This window comes from Heptranchias perlo, chromosome 3, assembly GCF_035084215.1.
Source record: "Heptranchias perlo isolate sHepPer1 chromosome 3, sHepPer1.hap1, whole genome shotgun sequence".
Classification (NCBI taxonomy): domain Eukaryota; kingdom Metazoa; phylum Chordata; class Chondrichthyes; order Hexanchiformes; family Hexanchidae; genus Heptranchias; species Heptranchias perlo.
In genome coordinates, this window is record NC_090327.1 from 134,942,820 (window position 1) to 134,967,162 (window position 24,343).

At 42.5% G+C, this 24,343-nt stretch overlaps 1 protein-coding gene across 1 annotated transcript in view; it reads left to right on the plus strand.

Annotated features, from left to right (window-relative positions):
• Positions 1-24,343, plus strand: part of tmem65 (transmembrane protein 65) — an 83,681-nt gene that overhangs the window by 48,841 nt on the left and 10,497 nt on the right. Inside the window, exons 3-6 of the mRNA XM_067982013.1 lie at positions 931-998; positions 5,631-5,685; positions 14,935-14,977; positions 18,579-18,684. Coding sequence (XP_067838114.1) covers positions 931-998; positions 5,631-5,685; positions 14,935-14,977; positions 18,579-18,684 — 272 coding nt within the window. The remainder of the gene's footprint in view (positions 1-930; positions 999-5,630; positions 5,686-14,934; positions 14,978-18,578; positions 18,685-24,343) is intronic.

Here is a 24,343-nt window from a genome sequence, read left to right on the forward strand (position 1 = left end):
CTCTCCCTGACTGGGGATTGAGCTGCCAATCAAACCAGCTGTTGCCCTCCAAGGTGTGGGCGTCCAGCAGTTGAATGTGCTGAGCTCACTTGGAAGAAGCCATTCTAACATATTATATGTGAATGTTTACTGGAATGACTTTACCAAAGCTCCATTGTCTCAAGCTGATGTGGTATGCAGGAAACGCTGTTTCTCCTGCCAGCTCACCTGGATCTAATTCTTTTTGCCAAATTTCTAATCTGCATTCCCAAAAAATGCATGGATTTAACCTCTTGGTGCTGAATTTAATTTAATAGCATTATCCTAATATGAATTGATCCAAAATCTCCCTTCCTCCCAGATACATATTCAATAATTGCCAAACACATCAAAAACTTTTATATAAAAAGTTAGGTATTAAGGTTTTATTCAAATTACATGGAGTCAATGTAAGTTTCCCCTGGATTGAGGATCACAGTGAGACAAATCCTACTACTAAAGCATCTTGATGTTGGTGTCAACCATAGACCCAGGCTCTGGCCTGTCACAAATTTCCACCACAGAACTACCAAATTAGAAAAATAAGAGGGGGAAAGAAAAAGTTGGCAATAAAATTATTAAACAAAAGCAATTATAGTTTTCATACTGTAAAACCCTTTGAAAGCCAAATCTACGTAACCAGTAATTTGACTGGTGTTATTTAGGATACCACAGAGATACCTGAATTGATTATGTATTTTTATATTTGGATAATCCATATATTACATAAAATGTGTTAAATCTGTGTAGTTTGGTTTTGATAAGATTAAGATTTTTTTTCAGTTAAAATTGAGTTGACTGTTAGAATTTTTTTGTGGTAATGAGTAATACACATGAACTATTATATAATGATTTTATAATTGAGATCTTGTTTAGGGTAAAACTTTTCATACATTTTTTTTAATCTTGCAGTGTTTCTTCACAGTGCAATACCTTTTGTTGGATTTGGCTTCCTGGACAATGCTATAATGATTGTTGCAGTAAGTACTGCTCCTATACTCCTTCCTGCATTCCTTACCAGTGAGATATTAACCTTAATGGGATCATTTTAAGAAGGGTGGCTCCACCCTAATTACCACTGGGAAGTGCTGAAAGACCACTTTCTACTATACTCACGACCTATGCTACTGGTTTACACTTGCAGTGCAACATATTTGGTTCATCATTTAGGGATCAGTTTACTCGATTGGTTCTGTGGAGGAGCAACATGTTTGTACTCTGTTTCATCTCTGAGCGGTAGGACATGAGTTTGAACTGGAAATACATTTTGGGATGTTTGTGATACATGAAGGTGCAGAGTGGAGATCAGGGCCTTTTGGAAACAGGAATGGTGGATCATTTCTAACACTCTTCTGTGCACCTCCCAGTGATCAGTTACATTGGCCAATCCTTGGAAGCAGATTACCCGCCTAACCTATAACGTTCACCAAACTGCTGTTTTTTAAAAGTTTTTTACTAATGTTTTGCCTGCTAATTTTCATAAGTTTTGGAAACATAGTTTGTAGACGAAGAAAGGGATAGACTCAAGTGAAGTGTCATAAAGACAGTAATAGATGTTCAGGTGGTGTGTTGAAGGTTATGTACCAATCCACTCTCCTCCCCCTCCACCCCTGGAAACACTGAAACACCCATTCTCCCATCACCGCACCTACTGCCAGAAAGAAAATAGGAGCCAGAGTTGAGGTCTGAAGTTGTTGAACTCAATATTAAGGCCAGAGGGCTGCAAAGGGCCTCGTAGAAAGATGAGATGCTGTTCCTCGAGCTTGCGTTTAGCTTCATTGGAACAGTGCAGAAGGCCAAAGACTGAGAAATCAGAGTGGGAGTTGGGCGGAGAATTAAAAAGACAAGTGACAGGGAGCTCAGGGTTGTATAAGATGGAGGCGTTCAGTAAAGCGATGATGTAATTTGTGTTTGGTCCCCTCAATGTCGAGGAGCCGATACAGTCCAACATGTTGGACGGTGGTGTGGGAGATGTTGAATGGGCAGGTGTTGCATCTCCTGCGCTTGCATGGGAGGTTGCCAGGGGGAAGGAGAGCAGATGGTAGAGGTGATGGAGGAGTGAACCAGGGTGCCATGGAGGGATCAGTCCCTTCGGAAAACTGAGAGGAATGGGGAGGCGAAATTATATTTGGTGGGATTGCGTCGGAGGAAGATGACCTGACGAATGCGGAAGGTGAGGACAGGGGACACCCTATCACAGCTCTGAGAGGGGAGAAACACGGGAAATGGAATGGACTCGGCTGAAATTGGGAGAAAGGAATGGAGTCCTTTCTTGCTTTCCAAAGTCTTTCTGTGGCAAAATGGTGAAAGGATCCTGAAATGTAGCTTTACCTAAAATATTACTGCAGAAGTGCTTACGGGAGAACATTGCTTGCTGGAGGAAGTAAGAGCAATCTCCTGAGCACAACAGTGCTGAGGTACCTTTCTCTTGCTTAAAAAAAAAAAGTGCATCAGGAAGCTTGGCAGTTCCTCACTCCAGTCGTTTAATGTACTTTCTGGAATTGTTTTTCTCATCCCATCCACACCAGTGATAGAAACTAATTTCCATTACAACATATTGAAGACAACCAGGATCCTTAAGATAACTTGAAAGTTACACAATTTATAGTAGGTACAGCACAGGAGGAGGCCATTCAGCCCGTCGTGCCTGTGCCGGCTCTTTGAAAGAGCTATCCAATAAGTCCATTCCCCTGCTCTTTCCCCATAGCCCTGTAAATTTTTTCCCTTCAAGTATTTGTTCGATTCCCTTTTGAAAGTTACTATTGAATCTGCTTCCACCACCCTTTCAGGCAGTGTATTCCAGATCATCACAACTCGCTGCGTAAAAAAAAAGTTTCCTCATGTTGCCTGGTTCTTTTACCGATCACCTTAAATCTGTGTCCTCTGGTTACTGACCCTTCTGCCACTGGAAACAGTTTCTCCTTATTTACTCCGTCAAAACCGTTAATGATTTTGAACACCTCTATCAAATCTCCCCTTAACCTTCTCTGTTCTAAGGAGAACAACCCCAGCTTCTCCAGTCTATCCACATAACTGAAGTCCCTCATCCCTGGCACTATTCTAGTAAATCTCTTCTGCACCCGCTCTAAGGCCTTGACATCCTTCCTAAAGTGTGGTGCCCAGAATTGAACACAATACTCCAGCTGAGGCCTAACCAGTGTTTTATAAAGGTTTAGCATAACTTCCTTGCTTTTGTACTCTCTGCCTCTATTAATAAAGCCAAGGATCCCATACACTTTTTTAACAGCCTTTTCAACTTGTCCTGCCACCTTCAAAGATTTGTGTACATTCACCCCCAGGTGCCTCTGTTCCTGTGCTCCCATTCAAATTGTACCATTTAGTTTATATTGCCTCTCCTCATTCTACCTACTAAAATGTATCATTTCACACTTCTCTACGTTAAATTTCATCTGTCATGTGTCTGCCCATTTGACCAGCCTGTCCGTGTCCTCCTGAAGTCTGTTACAATCCTCCGCATTGTTTACTACATTTCCAAGTTTCATGTCATCTGCAAACTTTGAAATTATGTTCAAGTCCAGCTCATTGATATATATCAAAAAGAGCAGTGGTCCTAATACTGACCCCTGGGGCACCACTATACACTTCCCTCCAGTCAGAAAAACAACTGCTTATCACTGCTCTCTACTCTCTGCTTTCTGTTCCTTAGCCAATTTTGTATCCACGCTGTCACTGTCCCTTTAATCCCATGGCCTTTAATTTTGCTAACAAATTACCACACTTCCTCTTTAGTTGTCCTTAAAATGTGTATTGATGTGTCTTAATTGTGGAAGAAGCAATAGGTTGACAATGGTCTAGAATTTGCTGTCAAAATAATGGTGAGGCTAACAGCGCTCACCGTTATTTGTGCTCAAATCATACAGCAAGTTCAGGCGAGGGGCAGATGCGTGGTTAAACATGAATATCCAAAAATTGCTGCCAGAGTTGCTCCGCTGTTAGCTTTGCGAAAACGGCATCTCACTGTCTGCCTCACCATTGAAATACATTGAATGGTGTGAAGTTGTTGTATTTGCAAACGAAACTCACCACAGAAAGCCAAGTCAAGTCATTTCAAGTCTACTGTTTTAACGATGTGATAACTGTTAATTACTGCCAGCCAGCCACTCTGGCACTGAAAATTAACTATTACACGTGTGGAGTCCTGTTTTTTTTAAAAAACTATTTTTCTTTGTCTTTTTTTCTCTCCCTCAATCCAACCTTTATTTCCCTCTCTTTTTATTTCTCTTTCTGTTCCTGATTTGACATTGAGTTCACTATTCTAACTTACACTTCCTCTCTGTCCTTGCGCTGTTAATTTCACAACCCTTCGATCTGATTGGTTATGGAGATACACAGTTGCTTGCTCTGTTCACTCAGGTCCCAGATGCCCTGTAGAGGGCGCCGAGCCATTTCCATCTCCCACTTCCAACAACTTGAGGTGCAAAATATCATAGGAACAGGAGTAGGCCATTCAGCCCCTCGTGCCTGTTCCACCATTTGATAAGATCATGGCTGATCTGTGATCTAACTCCATATACCCGCCTTTGGCCCATATCCCTTAATACCTTTGGTTGCCAAAAAGCTATCTATCTCACATTTAAATTTAGCAATTGAGCTAGTATCAATTGCCGTTTGCGCAAGAGAGTTCCAAACTTCTACCACCCTTTGTGTGTAGAAATGTTTTCTAATCTCGCTCCTGAAAGGTCTGGCTCTAATTTTTAGACTGTGCCCCCTACTCCTAAAATCCCCAACCAGCGGAAATAGTTTCTCTCTATCCACCCTATCTGTTCCCCTTAATATCTTATAAACTTCGATCAGATCACCCCATAACCTTCGAAACTCTAGAGAATACAACCTTAATTTGTGTAATCTCTCCTCGTAACTTAACCCTTGAAGTCCGGGTATCATTCTAGTAAACCTACGCTGCACTCCCTCCAAGGCCAATGTGTCCTTCCGAAGGTGCGGTGCCCAGAACTGCTCACAGTACTCCAGGTGCGGTCTAACCAGGGTTTTGTATAGCTGCAGCATAACTTCTGCCCCCTTGTACTCCAGTCCTCTCGATATAAAAGCCAGCATTCCATTAGCCTTATTGATTATTTTCCGCACCTGTTCATGACACTTCAATGATTATATGTACCTGAACCCCTAAGTCCCTTTGGACATCCACTGTTTTTAACTTTTTATCATGGAGGTTAAACGGGCAAGAGCAAGTCTAACTAATGGCAGGCGGCGTTCATTGACCGGCTACAGCAAATTCTGGGCCATGGTATTCGAGCAAGTTATGTTGTATTCTAAATTAGATTTATTGGAGGCATGGCTCAATTGGATTGTACTAGAAGAAGAGAAAGCATAGTTTTAGTCTGAAAATTGATTATTTCAATCATATAAAGAAAACATACCTGAGAGTTTATAATTAAATGTGGCAGAATATTTCACCCTAACATATCAAAGGCTGCATTAGAATGAAGTATTCTACTATACTGCATTGTACTGCAGTGTTCTTTTAGTCACCTTAAAAGGTTGATTTTGAAAAAAAACAGGCATGAGAGATCACTTGTACATAGTTTAAAGGGCTTAAATATTTTGATGATAATAATCATAGTTTTGTTTTTCAGGGGACACAGATTGAGATGTCCATTGGAGTTATTTTTGGAATTTCTACCATGGGAGGTGAGCATTCTTAAAATAATTTTTGTCCACTCGAGCTCTTTGCACTGCTTCTGAATGTTTGTCAATCTTGTTTATTTTAAAGTTTTTTTTTTCTCTCCATGATTTTGTAATTTATAAATCCCAAAGGGTCTGCCACGACTCCCATTCCCTCGGTGAACAGGGATGCCAACATTTCTTCTGCTACAGATATCGGACAGGGTCAAATTTATGCGTCTGACCTTTTTACAAATTGGAACAGTAACTATTTAAAAAACTTCTGGTAGCATCGATTGGGTTGTGAGCCATTTCAGACACAGCTCTCCTCATTTCCTCCTTCATTATTTTTGCTTGCATTCCACGTGGGTTTGTTGTGTCTCATGACCATTCAGACACATTTAATACCTTCATTACTATTCAGCATTTTCTCCATGGATCTTGTAACTTCTCGCCTGTCAAGAGAGGCTTACCCTTTTCAATCAATTTTGGTGCATAATCTTTTTGTTGCATCTATTATTTTTAAGGGGCCCTATTTGTTAATGTGATAGACTCCATGCCCAGTCTTTTTCTCCTTCCCCTTGTATCTTTTGTGATATTTTTCAATTTTATCTTCCCTTCCTCTTTCTAAGTTTTCTTAGCAGTTTGCAAATTTATTTTATCTCTCTTTTTGTTCATGCAATCCATGAATGGGATTTACTATTTGTGTGCTTTTTTGGTGAGGTAGCGAGACAGTCAGGAGATACACAAGAATTTTGCCCATATGCAACTATTTTTGCCCGGGTCAGTCTCCTGTTTTATGTTTTTTTTTATTCGTTCATGGGATGTGGGCGTCGCTGGCGAGGCCGGCATTTATTGCCCATCCCTAATTGCCCTCGAGAAGGTAGTGGTGAGCCGCCTCCTTGAACCGCTGCAGTCCGTGTGGTGAAGGTTCTCCCACTGTGCTGTTAGGAAGGGAGTTCCAGGATTTTGACCCAGCGACGATGAAGGAACGGCGATATATTTCCAAGTCGGGATGGTGTGTGACTTGGAGGGGAATGTGCAGGTGGTGGTGTTCCCATGTGCCTGCTGCTCTTGTCCTTCTAGGTGGTAGAGGTCGAGGGTTTGGGAGGTGCTGTCGAAGAAGCCTTGGCGAGTTGCTGCAGTGCATCCAGTGCATGGTACACACTGCAGCCACTGTGCGCCGGGTGGTGAAGGGATTGAATGTTTAGGGTGGTGGATGGGGTGCCAATCAAGCGGGCTGCTTTGTCCTGGATGGTGTCGAGCTTCTTGAATGTTGTTGGAGCTGCACTCATCCAGGCAAGTTATTTGAGTTACACCGTGCAATTTTCTGCATCTGTTATCTGTACATTTAGTAATAGTGTTAAGTTGTGAGTTGAAACATGCTATTTTGTAGTTTATATTTTAGTTTTTCTGTGAATGTTTTTCAGAATTTTTGTTTTTGTTTCTCTTCATTCAAGTTTTGATTTCAAAAGTTGCCAATGCAATCTTCTCGGCCTTTGTTGGAAGGCTGCATCCCACTGATACGTTTTGATTCTTAAAACAGAGACCTCAAAATCTGGTTCTTCAAGAAGTGAGCCTCTAACTGCCCACTGGGGGGGAAAAAAAAAAATCTGGTTTAGGTATACTGCTTCCACGGGTGTTGCATAGGCAATGGACTAATGAGCTGATGGGTAAAGGCATCAAGGTATTCTGGTGTGCTCACATTTGTAGCTCAAGTCTCAAATTGGCAACTTTGGACTTCTCCAGTTGCTTCAGTGCCATCTGACATTCAGAAGAATTCTCCTGGCCAACATTTATCCCCCAACCAACACATCAAAGCAGATTAATCATTTGTCTCTGCTGTTTATGGGACCGTGCTGTCTTCAGATTGGCTGATGGGTAGCAATCAACAGCTTCTCTTACTCTCACACGCTCTCTTGCTCTCTCACGCGCGCTCTCTTGCTTTCTCTCTTCCCCTCCCACTCTTTCCCTGCCATCCCCCCGCCCTCCATCCCGGTGGTCAGTATCACAGGAAGCAGTGCATTTAGCTTGACCGTAATCTTGCCCTGATTGTTCATGAACTGCATTGACGTTTCTACTGACCTACCTCTCTAAAGCAGCAATGATATCTGGATTTGGAACATTTGAGATGTGGAGCTGACTGAAATAGTGATGTACAGGGTGGGAACATGATACAATTTTTAAACATAATGAAAGGAATCAATATAATGCACATTGAACAGAATGTTATGCCATAAATGATTTTTAAAAAGGAGGGTGTAATTTATGGCTTAATTCTTGTAATTTAGGCCAGTCACTAAGTGTAGTAAATAGTGATTTCACGTATTTAGTGGGGAATTAGATAGGTTCCTGATTCCTCAGAGAACAGGACACGGTTCTGTGATAGGAAACAGATGAAGAATGATTAGGTTTCTGAAATAGGAGCTGACCAGGCCCTCTTCCCCTTTATTTTGTGTTCCTTAAGTAGTTCACAAAGGACCTAGCATCCAAACAAATAGCTGCACCTCTGCTGCGTTTTCATTACCTACAAATGGTTGATATTTCAGTTTGCTCAAGACTTCATTGCTGTTGGCTGCCAAACTACACGGGAAAATGCTGCATCATTAAAGTGGGGCCACAAGCACACTCTCTAGTTATACTTTGTCTGAAGTTTCTGGCTGCAGATGTGCATGCCAGTGTCCTTGGGAAATATGTGTCTGCTCGTATTTGTCAAGAAATCAATTTTCTCCTCAGTTGTGTGTTTAGCACTTCCCGATGTAAATCCATGAGGAAGTAATGCTTCACTACCTTTTAGAATGAGAAACAACTCTCAATGTATAATTAAATCATAGCATAACAAAGAAATGGTTTTGTACTAAATACCTTCAGATTTAGTGGAAGTCAAATCTTATTCTATGCTATTAAACTATTTCCAGTAATGAGAGAGTAGCTTTTGAGAAAGCTATTAATGTAGTACTGTTATTGGTGTTACTGTTGGATAAGCTTCATTACTGTACTTCTGTCCCTGGCTGCTCTTTGCCTCTTTATCAGGCACACAGTGGTCTTTGGGCGGAGATTTGGCAGATGCAGTACAATATTGGAAAATGTGAGGTTATGCACTTTGGCAGGAAAAATCAGAGAGCAAGTTATTATCTTAATGGCAAGAAACTGGAAAGTACTGCAGTTCAAAGTGATCTGGGGGTCCTAGTGCAAGAAAATCAAAAAGTTACTATGCAGGTGCAGCAGGTGATCAAGGCGGCCAACGGAATGTTGGCTTTTATTGCTAGGGGGATAGAATATAAAAACAGGGAGGTATTGCTGCAGTTATATAAGGTATTGGTGAGACCGCACCTGCAATACTGCATACAGTTTTGGTCTCCATACTTAAGAAAAGACACACTTGCTCTCGAGGCAGTACAAAGAAGGTTCACTCGGTTAATCCCGGGGATGAGGGGGTGGACATATGAGGAGAGGTTGAGTCGATTGGGACTCTACTCATTGGAGTTCAGAAGAATAAGAGGCGATCTTATTGAAACATATAAGATTGTGAAGGGGCTTGATCGGGTGGATGCGGTAAGGATGTTCCCAAGGATGGGTGAAACTAGAACTAGGGGGCATAATCTTAGAATAAGGGGCTGCTCTTTCAAAACTGAGATGAGGAGAAACTTCTTCACTCAGAGGGTGGTAGGTCTGTGGAATTTGCTGCCCCAGGAAGCTGTGGAAGCTACATCATTAAATAAATTTAAAACAGAAATCGACAGTTTCCTAGAAGTAAAGGGAATTAGGGGTTACGGGGAGCGGGCAGGAAATTGGACATGAATTTAGATTTGAGGTTAGGATCAGATCAGCCATGATCTTATTGAATGGCGGAGCAGGCTCGAGGGGCCGATTGGCCTACTCCTGCTCCTATTTCTTATGTTCTTTATACAAGCTAGTGATACGGCAGAAATTGCAGATTGAAATGTGAGCCAATGGATTTGTTGGTTTTCCTTTCGTCTTTTTATAGGTAATGCTTTGATTTTTGAATCTGGTTTTATGATGCTGTTAAAAACGCAGACCAGGTGGTATTCCCTGATCTGGATTATACAAGCTTTACAATCACAGAAACTGGCTAGCTGGCATTTGTTGAAGTGCAAAACCTCTGCCATCTATATAATTTTGCTGTGAATATATTGCAGATTTTAAGGGTTTGCCTTTTTTTAATGAATAGATTTGTGATGAGTGTAAATGTTAACAACGATGGGGATTGTTTGAATAGCATACTTCTAAATCTTTTTCCAAAAAAATGAGAGAACTCTGGGGCAGAGGCAATTCATGTTCTGAAATGATCACAGCTCCCAGTGCTTCTTGTGCCGGATTGTAAATAGGAATAGACACTTTAATGTTCTTCCACTCGAGCAAACCTCTGGAATGGATTGTCATTTCAGTAGAATGTGAATTTAGGATATATTTTTGGTTTGCTCGAGGTTTCCTTTCCACTGAGTTGCCGTTAGATCTTTATTGACAGTGTCATGTGAAGAGTGGTTTAATTTTTTATTTGTGATCCCCGACCCGCTTTTTGCATACACTTTGTTGGCTTTAATGTTTGTCTGGTTTTTCAATAAATTTTGGGCAGAGTCACATGATATCAAGCATCTCACTCTGCAGCCTCTGTTCATCTGTTGACCTGAAATTTTACAAATGAATAACTTAATGGGCTCAGTTTTAAATCTTCCGACCCCCCCCCCCCGATCCTCCCACCCCCGACCCCCGATCCTCCCTCTCAATGATCACGGACCCCCGCGATGGCGGCCGATCCCGACAACCCCCCCCCAACCCCGTGACTGACCCCCGATCTCTTTCCCCCCATGACTTACGACCCTGTGCCAATCTATACCCACCCAAGTCCCCCTCCCCCAATCCATATAAACAAAGCCTTACCTGCAAACTCACCTGGACATGTCCTTTCCCTGGCTGGTCTCCTGTCTGACTGAGACCAGCCTGTCAATCAGGCCGGTCAGTCGGACAGGAAACCGACAAAAAAAAAAACGTCCTTCCGTCAAAATCGTAAGGACGTCTGGGGAAACCCGTACTAATGGGTTTCCTGTCCTCAATTTGACCCCCCGTCCTCCCCACCCCCCTCCCGGCTCAGTTCTAAAATTGAGCCCAATGTGTTCACGACCAGCTGTTGTCAGCAAAATAGCCCACTTAAGCATTATCGCCATTTGGCTTATCTTGTGTAAGCCACTAGTTCTCAATGTATATCTTCTGTTTCCACCATGCATCATGACAGAAAAATGGCTTTTTTTTTTCCATAGTTCTGATATCCTAATTAAAAATATTGCCAGGACCAAAGTTTGTTTCCACAAATGGTGGCTCAGTTCCTGTAGTGAGTTTGCTACTCGCAGAGCAGCGACTAGCTGTGTCAAGTTGAAGATGTAATGTTTTGTGGGTGCGAAAGGGACATCGTAGATCTCAATATTTCCAGGAGTTATTGATTTGCCCTTCGATAAACCTGATACAACTACTAGAACAGAGTACTTGCCAGCTGGCAGCATTTTTTGAGCCTGGTCATTGTGCAAGCATTTGCTGACACAAATCAGTGCAGCCAGGTTCCACTACCCCTCAATGTGCTCCCAGCCCTAATGGCTTGGATTGTAGCCTGTTGTATATTGTAGGCGGGAACCATTTGTGAGAACAGTGGGGTGGGGGGGGAAAGAATGCATGGCAAGGAAGGAAAATGATGGAGAGGGAGGGGAAATGATTGGCAAAGAGGAGTGGATGACAACAGAGAGACGGCAAATGGATGGCAACAGAGTAAAGGAACAGTAGATGGCGACAGAAGAAAATGGGTGGTAATGGAGGGGGAAGCAGATGGGAACAGTGATGGGTGGGAAGAGAGTTCAAAAAAGAGTGTCTCTTGTTCAAAAAAGAATGTAAGGATAAACCCAGCAACTATAGGCCAGTCAGTTTAACCTCAGTGGTGGGGAAACTTTTAGAAACGATAATCCGGGACAGAATTAGCAGTCACTTGGACTAGTGTAGATTGATTAGGGAAAGCCAGCATGGATTTGTTAAAGGCCAATCGAGTTTAACTAAACCGTTAGTGTTTTGATGAGGTAACAGAGATGGTAGATGAGGGCAGAGCAGTTGATGTGTATATGGACTTTCACAAGGCGTTTGATAAAGTGCCGCATGTTATGCTTATCATCAAGATTGCGGCCCATGGAATAAAGGGGGCAGTAGCAACATGGATACAGAATTGGCTAAGTAACAGGAAACAGAGAGTAGTGGTGAACGGTTGTTTTTTGGACTGGAGGGAGGTGTACAATGGTGTTCCCCAGGGGTCAGTGCTGGGACCACTGCTTTTCTTGATATACATTAATGACTTGGACTTGGGTGTACAGGGCACAATTTCCAAATTTGCAGATGACACAAAACTTGGAAGGGTAATAAACAGTGAGGAGGATAGCGATAGACTTCAAGAGGACATAGACAGGCTGGTGGCATGGGCGGACATGTGGCAGATGAAATTTAATGCAGAAAAATGTAAAGTGATACATTTCTGTAGGAAGAATGAGCAGAGGCAATATAAACCAAAGGGCACAATTCTAAAAGGGTGCAGGAACTGAGAGATCTGGGGGTATATGTACACAAATCATTGAAGGTGGCAGGGCAGGTTGAGAATGTGGTTAAAAAAGCATACGGGATCTTGGGCTTTATAAATAAAGACATAGAGTACAAAAGTATGGAAGTCATGATGAATCTTTATAAAACATTGGTTTGACCACAACTGGAGTATTGTGTCCAGTTCTGGGCATCGGACTTCAGGAAAGATGTGAAGGCCTTAGAGAGGGTGCAGAAGAGAGATACTAGACTGATTCCAGGGATGAGGGACTTTAGTTACGTGGATAGACTGGAGAAGCTGGGGTTGTTCTCCTTGGAACAGAGACGGTTGAGAGGAGATTTGATAGAGGTATTCAAAATCATGAAGGGTCTAGACAGAATTGATAGAGAGAAACTGTTCCCATTGGCGGAAGGGTCAAGAAACCAGAGGACACAGATATAAGGTGATTGGCAAAAGAACCAAAGGCGACATGAGGAAAAACTTTTTTACACAGCGAGTGGTTATGATCTGGAATGCACTGCCTGAGGGGGTGGTGAGGCAGATTCACTTGTGGCTTTCAAAAGGGAACTGGATAAGTACTTGAAAGGAAAATATTTGCAGGGCGACCGGGATAGGGCGGGGGAGTGAGACTAGCTGGATTGCTCTTGCATAGAGCTGGCGTGGACTCGATGGGCCGAATGGCCTCCTTCCGTGCTGTAACCATTCTATGATTCTTTGAAAGAGGGAGAAGTTTGGATGATGCTTTGTGGTGGGAAGGAAGGATGGAACGAAAGGTGTGGTGAGGGACTGCCAACATGAACTGGGGGAAGCAAATAGTGGGAGGTGAAAAACAATACCAGGTTAACGAAGTCAGAGGGCAAGAGTAGTACCAGGTTGAGTTGACAAAGGAGAGGAAGAAGGATGCTCAGGTGAACTGGGCAGTTTGGAGAGGAGAACACCTGAAGGGATGGGGAGTTGGGTGGGATACATTGTCTCTGTGAACTGGGGAGGGAGGGTGTGGAATACCTTTTGTGACCTGGGGCGTTTGCAGGGGGGGGCGGTGTTGGATGCAAGATTGACTGACTGCTCGGATCACCTTTGGGTAATGAAAAATCTATTAATTGTCCAGTATAAAAGTGCTTAAAATTAACCCAAATGTATAATTTAACATAAAAATTCAATTTTTTTCTGGAGGATCATGCCCCTGTAAATCCTTAAAAACACACTAATGATTTGGTGCCTTCAGCGTTCAGATTGCCCCTTTGGGCTTTCATATGGGGATGCACAGTTCACTCGGAGTGGCAACGCAGGGTGGTGGGGCCATAGGAGGGGCGGGCCAAGATCTGGGGTTCATTTCTAGAGGGATGGAATTGTAATGGAGAGAAGTTATGTTGAATTTGTATGGAGCCTTGGTTGGCCCACACTTGGAGTGCTGTGAACTGGACTCCATTATTGTAGAGGATATAGAGGCACCGGAGAAGGTGCAAAAAGGATTTACTAGCATGATCCCAGAACTGAGAGGTTATACCCATCAGGAAAGATTGCGTAGGCCGGCGGGCTTTTCTCTAGAAAAGAGAATTTTGAGGGGTAACCTGATAGAGGTCTTCAAGATTATGAAAGGGTTGTTAGGATAGATGTAGAGAAGATGTTTCCACCTGCAGGGGAGACCAGAACTAGGGGCCAGACATATAAAATAGTCACGAATAAATCCAATAGGGAATTCAGGAGAAACTTCTTTACCCAGAGAGTGGTTAGAATGTGGAACTCGCTACCACAAGGAGTAGTTGAGGCAAATAGCAAAGATGCATTTAAGGGGAAGCTAGATAAACACGAGGGAGAAAGGAATAGAGGATATGCTGATAGGGTTAGCTGAAGGAGGGAGGAGTCTCGTATGGAGCATAAACTCCAGCATGAACCTGATGGGCTGAATGGTTTGTTTCTGTGCTGTAAATTCTATATGCTCATTTTTCCCCCTCCAATGCAAATATGTCGTGTATACTTCCCGCTGAAGGTGCAAAGTCCATATAACCACTGGTTTATAGACATGAGAACCATGCTTGAATATCAGCTGTTTTATTTTAATGCTGCTGGCCAATTTCTGCTAGTTTCCAAGATTGGCATGTATGAGTGTGTGCAGAACATTTTAATGTTATGACAAAGACCCACTCCGTCTCCTTGTCTCGAGTTATGTTGAACTCACAAACTGGTGAACTTGAGCCACGGTAAACAATTCTGCACTCGCCCAGCGATTGTTAGTAAAGCCATTAAAGGGAGTCCCAGGTTCAGTTCACAGTCCGTGCTGAGTTAGCTCATCACAACTAGACAACGGTACAGGATCTTCCAATTTGTCTCAGCGTCTCGGGACTAACGAGGTGAAAAGTCAACCAGGGTTTCTGTTTGTAATTGCTTTCCAGTGACCCCTGCTGCACACAATGCCAAGCAGAGAAAGGAGTGTTCGGCTCAGCTATAGGGGCCCCAGTTGTCACTTAGCCAACTCGCATCTCAAGAATGGCCACTCTGAGGTATAGGAGATCGACTGGTGCTCATAAAGCTGTACCTCCGAGTCATGCCTTCAGCAGAGGACCAGTCAGGATTGAAATAAAGCTGTAGAATCTAATTATTTCAAAGAGTCGACCCCATTTGTTAAACCTTTTGTGTTATTATTTCAACTGATTTTTTTTTTTCTTTTTGCTTTTTCAACAAAACAGCTGCAGCACTGGGTAACCTTGTGTCTGATGTGGCCGGCCTGGGGTAAGTATGGTCTTAAGTACTTGAATAGTTATAAACATGAGGACTGTACAGTGGGGAAAATATTAGAAATACAATAAATACTCAATTTCCTACCAGTATGATGTGGTTCCTTGATGATACTGTATCCAGCTTGTGACCAAAACGTGCTTTTCTTTAAATAAGCAGAATGAAATTAATGTTGTTTTTGAGTTATATAAACTTATAACAAGTGGCTGTACTCTGGCCTTTATCTGGCCTTTGTTAACTTTAGTGTAAATCAGCCGTTCTACTTAGATTTTGAATTTTTTGATCAAGAAATACTTTTTTTGGCTGTCCCAGTCTTTCTGTGCCAGGTATGTTTTTGGCTCAGAGGATTGATGGACAGGCAATCCAAGACGCCTGTGCTCTTAATGGCAAGAGATGCGATTGAAGCACCTTAGGATGCTTTCTATGTTTAAAGTGCCACATAAATGCAAGTTGTACTACAGTTGCCTTTGTAGCTGGACAGGTATCAGTCGAGAGTATCAACTGAAGGATTCAGGTAGTGTATTCTGCTTTTGAACTCTGGGGCTGGCTGGACACATCAAAATGGTCCTTTCCATGTTCCTAGTGACAACTCTTACTCCAATTTTTTTTATTTGGCAGCCAGTAACAGGAAGCCACAATATATGCTAAAGACACACAATCTGATTCTGTGGTGGTGACGGTACTCTAGCTGATTCTGAAATGGCGATTTCCCTGTCCAAATATATTCCACGTTATTTACAGATTGTTAGCTATACAGGTTTTAAAAAATAATGCAATACATGTAGCCATTGAATTTTGTGTAATTAATGATTTTTAAAAAATCTCCTGGATAAATGAGTAACCTCTTCTGCTAATTTCCTCTTGCTCTTGTGCTGCTCTACAAGGAGGGGTGATATGGGTGGAATGTTGGGCTGTAAAATGGTGGTTTACACTAAAGTGCAGGCAGCAAGACCCTGTTACGTTTGCCCAGTTGTGAATCGCACTCTGCGTGCCCAGAGAGAGCTCTGTTCTGTGGATGGATGCTTACATATCTGTGCAGAGCTGTACTCTTGACTAGTAACATTTTTAATATTTGGGGCAAAAAAACTTTCTGCAAACGTTTCATAGAACTGCCTTAGGCCAAAGGACCACCTGAGCACTCGTTAAGCCGCAATGATACTGGAACTGTATTCCATCTGGTGTCAAGCCCGAAAGATGTGAGCGAGCCAGCCTGCTTAGGGAGGTCTTACCCCACCAGTGTCTGAATTCCGAGCAGGACCCAACTCCAGATTTGCACAGCCACTTTTAACGTCGATACTGAGTGGTGACCGCTGCGTATTAACGCAAAATGGCAGTATAACTGCAGCCTAGGATTCCATGTTGACTGGAGGTAGACCTTCAGTGCAGGGTAGATGTGAGTGCACTGATTTTTCTTTTTTCTGGAGGTGGAATACTCTGGCACTGCCAAGTGTCCCTCTAGTCATCTGGCTCAGAATATGCTACCTTTTATGGGAGGAAGTGTTTATCATGTGTGAATATGTCTAAGAACCTAGATTTGAACTCTGACCCTCTGATTCGTCCCTGTGGGTGTAGCTGCTGGACAACTACGGCTATCCGTTTTAGTTTCTCTTAAACGTTGGACTGATTGTTTGGAACATTGGACATTTTAGGGGCTGTCTTGTACCATGATCTTTGGATTGAGGTGAAGCAGTATGAAAGCTCAGTATATTCGCCAACTAAATTTTAATTGGTGCAGGACCTATATTTTTGCTTGCTATATTGAGCTTAAGATTCCATTTCATTATTTACCTAGTGAAAACATTTGTGAACAGTTAAGAACATAAGAAATAGGAGCAGGAGTAGGTCATATGTCCCCTCGAGCCTGCTCCACCGTTCAATTAGATCATGGCTGATCTTCGACCTCAACTCCACTTTCCTGCCCGACCCTCATATCCCTTGATTCCCTTAGAGCCCAAAAATCTCTCAAGCTCATCCTTGAATACACTCGATGAATGAGCATCCACAGTCCTCTGGGGTAGAGAATTCCAAAGATTCACAATCCCCCGAGTGAACAAATTTCTCCTCATCTCAGTCTTAAATGGCCAATCCTTTATCCCGAGACTGTGCTCCCTAGTTCTGGACACTCCAGCCAGGGGAAACAGCCTGTCGGCATCTACCCTGTCCAGCCCTCTCAGAATCTTATATGTTTCAGAGAGATCGCCTCGCATTCTTCTGAACACCAGAGAGTTTTTTAAATTCATTCATGGGATGTGGACGTTGCTGGCGAGGCCAGCATTTATTGCCCTTGAGAAGGTGGTGGTAAGCCGCCGCCTTGAACCACTGCAGTCCGTGTGGTGAAGGTTCTCCCACAGTGCTATTAGGTAAGGAGTTCCAGGATTCTGACCCAGCAACGATGAAAGAACGGTGATATATTTCCAAGGGGAATGTATAGGCCCATTCTACTCAATCTCTCCTCCAGGTGAGGTCTCACCAAAGCCCTGTACAATTGTAGCAAGACTTCCTCACTCTTGTATTCCAACCCCCTTGCCATAAAGGCCAACATACCATTTGCCTTCCTAATTGCTTGCTGTACCTGCATGTTGACTTTGTGTTTCATGTGCAAGAACCACAAATTCCTTTGAACAACATCATTCTGATATGATGGTACAGCACACTGGAGCTTTAATGTGATGGGGCACGTCAGTTTAGAGCATTGGATCGTCCCCTCATATGAGTTCCTCATCTTCCTGCAGTCGGAAGCATAATCATTCCTGTGCCCTGTTGCATGCATCCTTGTGCCTAATTTAGAACACGTTGCAGAGGCCTGGGACCTGGTTACATGGTGCATTCTTTCATTAAGAGTATATGTGACCTGTGGGGAAATGATAGGGGGGGTTGCAGGGCGCAGGACAGGGAGGAAACCTTTGAAATGTTCACTAATCCAAGTGCTGGGTAGGTTCCTTTAGAAATGTCCTCTTTTCAAAATAAAATAAATTGCCTACCAGTGTTGCCCTCATACATATGTGTGTACTTTTAATAAAATCTTTATTTTCCTGTAAAATTAAGCAGTCTTTTTCAAACTGGAATATTTCCACTTTGAAATCCAATCTGCTGACTAATATGTGGCTTGCAACAATGCTGTAATTAGTACATGAACGGAAGGAACAATTGTGAACTGGATTGAGGCCTACAAGTACAAATGATTCATGCTGCCAGTAAACTGATGTCAGCAATGTGGAATTGAGCTTCAATTGTACTGGGAAAAAATACATTTTTGTGGTATTAGTTCAGCATCATTTTTGTTTCAAAGCCTCTCCCAATCATCATGGTCAGAGTGAACATTTCTTTGACTCGTCTCGGAAGTGTTTAGTGTCTCTATCTTTGGATGTCACTGCACTGTAGTGCTACTACTGAAAACGTGCTTCGAACAAGACCACCCTGCTGTCAGAAGCATAATCATTCTTGTGTGCTGTTGCATGCACCATTACGCCTAATTTATAACACGTTTGCAGAGGCCTTCGAGCTGGTTGCCTGCTGCATTATTTTTCCAAGAGTGTATGTGACCATTATGAATAAATGTTTGGCAATTGATTTTTATTTTTAACAATGTGTTTAGACTCGCAGGGTATGTGGAGGCTCTTGCATCAAGACTGGGTCTGCCAAGTCCTGATCTAAATCCAAAACAAGCTGACATGTGGCAAACTCGACTTAGCTCGCAGCTGGTGAGTGTTTAATTTTTCAGATGCTCCTGCCTCCTTTCCCTCCCTCCCTGATCCTTGTTTCCTGATTGCGAATGTCTCAGTGACTTACCTCCTACCCTACCATACTCTTCCTGTTAGGAAGTACTCTATATGGAGCCATGCAAACCCTTGTTCACTGACTTCAGTTTAAAAAGAAAAGCAGGCAGGGGTTAGACTCTCTGTTATAGCTTGTACAAAGGAATTTAGTTAAACTGGTTTCTTTAAGTAGCGGGGTGGATAGGTTATATTGAAATAAATTAAATCTTAATAAATGATGCTGCTATTGAAGCTAGTGTCTGCTCAATAAGGAAAAGCTATTTTCCCAACTGTACCCTTTTAATCACTTATCTTCTAAATGGAGAACCTCCCTTTTTGATTGGGGGGGGAAAAAACCCGCAATTATATAATTTGACTATCGTATTCAGATTTGAGCTATCTGGTCAGATGTTTATTTTCTTCCTCCAAGGGATAAGAAAGAGAGAATACAATGGTCAGGCCATGAGGTGGTAGGATCGAGGAGCAAGCTGATATTTCAATTTTGTCTGGATGAAAAAGCCAGCCAGCCAGGAGAGAGATTAATGAAATCTATGTGCACGTGTGCTTTCTCACACATGTTGGGTCGTCAGCTGGGTTGGTTTGGGTCTGGGCAATTGGAAAATGGGAGGGTAAATTTATGCATAAGCCTGTTTTTTTGGGTACTTTTAGGATTGGGTAAGGAATAGTGACTGTATGGTGCATTTTCTTGGGTGGAATGTGGTCATATTTATAACTGAATACTAGAGGTGGTTCTGGTGTTCTGATCGGTTATAGGGACAGTGGATCTGGTTGTTTTCTACTACTGTGATATGATGGGTCAGTGGCATTCCAGTATTTTTTTTTCAGTATTAGATACTACCCTTTAGTGTAGGTTTATATTTAATACAGCTGAGACCAGTTTCCTCTTGGCACCAACCTTCTGTTGGGTTTGTTTTAAAGTGCTCAAGCTTCACTCGTGATATCATATGAATTTCTCAATTAAGGTTACTTCCATGTACACTCCCAGGTAGCTACTGTTCACTTTTTAACCTATGGCCCTAATTGTGCTCAACATGTTCACGAGGATGAAAGTCTTGGAGAAGAGGAAAGAATGCAAATAAAGGAGTTGAGAGTTGGACATTTATTTTATGAATATGGAAGAGATGGAGTAGAAGAGAGATGGGGAGGTTATTGAGTGAAAGTGACAACCCCTGATTAAGGTAGAAAACAAAATCAAATCCATTTTGAGGTGCTCACAATTCCCTACTGTGCTACAATTGGCCTGTCTTTTCCCTTTCCTGCTCTGGAAAGACAAAGGCCAGAGTCCCTCTTTTTGACTGCTGGACTAGCAATGTCTGCTGGAAAACTGGATTTCTGATGTGGACAGAGTCATGCTTGGTTATGCTGCATTACACCATCAAAAAGCTTGTCAAGACATGAGAACGTCAGAAATAGGAGCAGGAGTAGGCCATGCGGCCTCTCGAGCCTGCTCCGGTATTCAGTCAGATCATTGGCTGATCTTCGACCTCAACTCCACTTTCCTGCCCAATCCTCTTATCCCTTGATTCCCCTAGAGTCCAAAAATCTATCTATCTCAGCCTTGAATATACTCAACGACTCAGCATCCACAGCCCTCTGGGGTAGAGAATTCCAAAGATTCACAACCCTCTGAGTGAAGAAATGCCTCCTCATCTCAGTCTTAAATGGCCGACCCCTTATCCTGAGACTATGCCCCCTAGTTCTAGTCTCTCCAGCCAGGGGAAACAACCTCTCAGCATCTATCCTGTCAAGCCCCCTCAGAATCTTATATGTTTCAATGAGTTCATTTCATCGATGATTCATAGCCTTGAGGGGAATAATTTTTAAAAAAATGCACCTATTCTTGCAAAGAGATTCACATAGTCACTAAAACACCACGGTAAATCTTGCGCACCTATTGTTTAAATTCACATCACACACATACCCTTATGAGCTGATTTACGTCACATAGACTCCTCCCGTTTTTCCCCCCCTTCCAGCACCCGCTGTACTGAAAATAGCATAGCTTCAACAGAACAGTATGATTGCTTTAGTGTCATGAAAACTGCAGCACAGTGGGTGGCACTGCTGAACTTGACTGAAGTTTAGATCACAGCTGGAATGCTCCTTTAAGAAGCTGTATTCTATTGCAAGGGTTTGTTGGCAGAATGGCTAAATATTGAAAACTTACTTGCAAAGTGGAACAGTTCTTTCTGTATTGACACTTTGTGGATTGGCTGACACTGCAGCTGTGTTGGTAATTTCAAAGCGTATTTGGATTAAAACCTTCAGAGTAGCTTTTTAAAACATTTTTTTTTTTTAAAGACCATGAAGTCCAGCTTTGATTTTTAAGGTCTGACTTCCTGGCACAGTATAATGCTATTCCATTTTCACTTTGAATATTTCATGATACTCTCAAAATGATTGAGATATTTATTTCGTGGTAAAGGTCAGGTGTCTACGTTCTTTTCTGATTTAGTGTTCGACCTGCAACATGCTCATTTGTAGGAGGTTTTTCCAATATGGCTAATTTATTCCACACTTTTCAAAAAGAAAAGTCCACTAAGCGTTTTCTAATGACGATCTTAATAGTTTGAAGATCTACTGATTTAGAGACGTGGGATAAGACACTTAATGATTTTTGTTCCTTTAGATTTTTGTTTTCTAAAAGAAGAGCCCAGTAAACTAATCACATTTTCCAGCCTGCTTACAATAGTGTCTTCATATTTCTTAGCGATTTAGTCCTCAGATTTTTCTTAAATGTAGATTAGTAGGAAATTGGATCATTTTGTGACGTGTTGAAAGTCTTGCCAATATAGTCCATGTACATACGAATGTACAAAAAATGACAGACAGGAAAAGACCTCCCGGTCCATCCAGCCTGTCCCATACAGTTGTGATGTCCTGTACATTACAATACGTTCACTCTCCACACCAACTGGAAGCCATGTAACTTCCTGGGAGAGGCCAAAAAAACAGAGGCCAATTAGGGGGGGACAAAAACTGGAAAATTCCCCTTCGACCCTCTTAGGTGATCGTGAACTAGTCCTTGATTAACATTACCAGGTGGTAAAAGGTAATGTCCGCCCCAGCCAGAAATGGTTCCAGCTCTCGCTCGAAGGAATTCAGCGAATCACCGTTCACCGCACGAGCCAGCAACCTGTTCCACTGGGGGTCCACTATTCTTGGGGAGAAGAAAAGTCTCCTAACACCAAACCTAATTCTGCCCTTACATAACTTGCAAGAGTGACTCCTGGTCCTCCCTCATCTATTCTATTCAGTTGAAACATTTGGTCTACACAAATACGTTCTAATCCCTTCATCATCATATAAACCTCAATCAAATCATCCCCAAGTCTATGCTTCTCTAAAGTATAGAGACCCAGCTCTTTTGAACCCATCTGGGTAACTAAGATGGGGAATTACTGTTGTAGCCCTCTCGGAACTCAGCCACTTGTACAATATGTACCAGGCTGGAAAGGCAGAGTGCTGGCCGGGGCAATAAGCCTGCAATTGCTATGGATTTAGTTTTTAAAATTTGAAAAGAAATCAGGAGCCTTTTGTACAAAAAAGATTTTTAAAAATAAATAAAATATGGACATACTGTTGGTGCTGGAACCTGCATTTCCATGTTTCTGTTTTTTTTTATTTACATGTGATGTGTGATTGATGGGAATGATATTATCTCTTCAATCTACTCAAGGGGTTCAGTGAAGCTTAAGAATTTTGCCATCCACCCAGGAGATTGGATAATTTTGTGATGTTAGGATTCCAATTTCTGGTCTTAATTTTGGATAGGTTTTCAGCTTTGTCCTTCAGTTTTCTTTTTGTTCGAGTGAACTAAAATTAGTGCTGTCCATCTTGAATTGAGATGTCATTTACAGTAGGAGTCATGAGCTGCAACTTCCGTTAATTGAAAAATCTGGTCACTAGGAATTTCTGTATTCAGGCTTTTTCTTGTCGCGTGGTAGGGTAAAATTTTACGGGATGAACCTTTTTTGTGTGTCTCATAGCAGTTGTAGGTTGATCAGGATCTCTCCCTCCCTCACCTCATCAGTAAGATTTTCTGTTTCTCACAATTACTCACTCCCTGCAACATCTGCTTAGGGTGGAATTATCGTTAGGTTTGTTCTGTGCAATTGTGTTCCCTGGGAATTCAATTTAAGATTGACTAAGCTTGCACTCGAGAGAGTTCTTCTGCCAGCTATTTTTAAGTGTCCCTTCTCCCAGTTTTATCAGTGTTGTATTCAAACCAGGATTCAGAGATTATGGGATTATTAACTGCCTCACACAGTCACCTTTAACTATAATTATCTGACAAATTACCCTAACCTCTACAAATTCTGAACAAGCTCTAAAGGATAATGTTACTATGTCACTCGTTTTAATCCACTTAAATGAATAAATTACTGGCGTAAAAATACGGTACCTCTTAAAATCATCGCCAAAATGTATTTTTTATTTGAATATTTTATGTTTAACAACCCATACTGTTTTTGGAGTAATTCAGGGACTGCAACAGATGGGGCAGAAGCAGGGAGTCTTATTAAAACAGAGGAAGGAATTCATGTGGATTGAAATTATAACTAGGATCGGGGCTGTGTACTGTGAGGTACGATTGGCGTTAAGGACTTAGTTCCCAGCTATGAACCCCAGTTATACATCACAGTACGGAGGTGTAATTGGGATCAATTACCTAGGCACTGAGGGGTATAATGGGCTCAGTAGGTACTGGGGTAAAGTGGGATCAGTGTTTAGCTACTGAGGGGCATAATGGGGTCAGTATCTAGGTGCTGAGGGGCAAAATGGGGTCAATATCTAGGTACTGAGGGGCATAATGGGGGTCTGTATCTAGGTACTGAGGGGCATAATGGGGGTCTGTATCTAGGTACTGAGGGGTATAATGGGGGTCTGTATCTAGGTACTGAGGGGTATAATGGGGTCAATATCTAGGTACTGAGGGGTATAATGGGGTCTGTATCTAGGTACTGAGGGGTATAATGGGGGTCTGTTCTAGGTACTGAGGGGCATAATGGGGGTCTGTATCTAGGTACTGAGGGGCATAATGGGGTCTGTGTCTAGGTACTGAGGGGTATAATGGGGGTCTGTATCTAGTACTGAGGGGTATAATGGGGGTCTGTATCTAGTACTGAGGGGCATAATGGGGGTCTGTATCTAGTACTGAGGGGTATAATGGGGGTCTGTGTCTAGGTACTGAGGGGTATAATGGGGGTCTGTATCTAGTACTGAGGGGTATAATGGGGGTCTGTATCTAGTACTGAGGGGTATAATGGGGGTCTGTATCTAGGTACTGAGGGGCATAATGGGGGTCTGTGTCTAGGTACTGAGGGGTATAATGGGGTCTGTGTCTAGGTACTGAGGGGTATAATGGGGTCTGTGTCTAGGTACTGAGGGGTATAATGGGGTCTGTGTCTAGGTACTGAGGGGTATAATGGGGTCTGTGTCTAGGTACTGAGGGGTATAATGGGGTCTGTGTCTAGGTACTGAGGGGTATAATGGGGTCTGTGTCTAGGTACTGAGGGGTATAATGGGGTCTGTGTCTAGGTACTGAGGGGTATAATGGGGGTCTGTGTCTAGGTACTGAGGG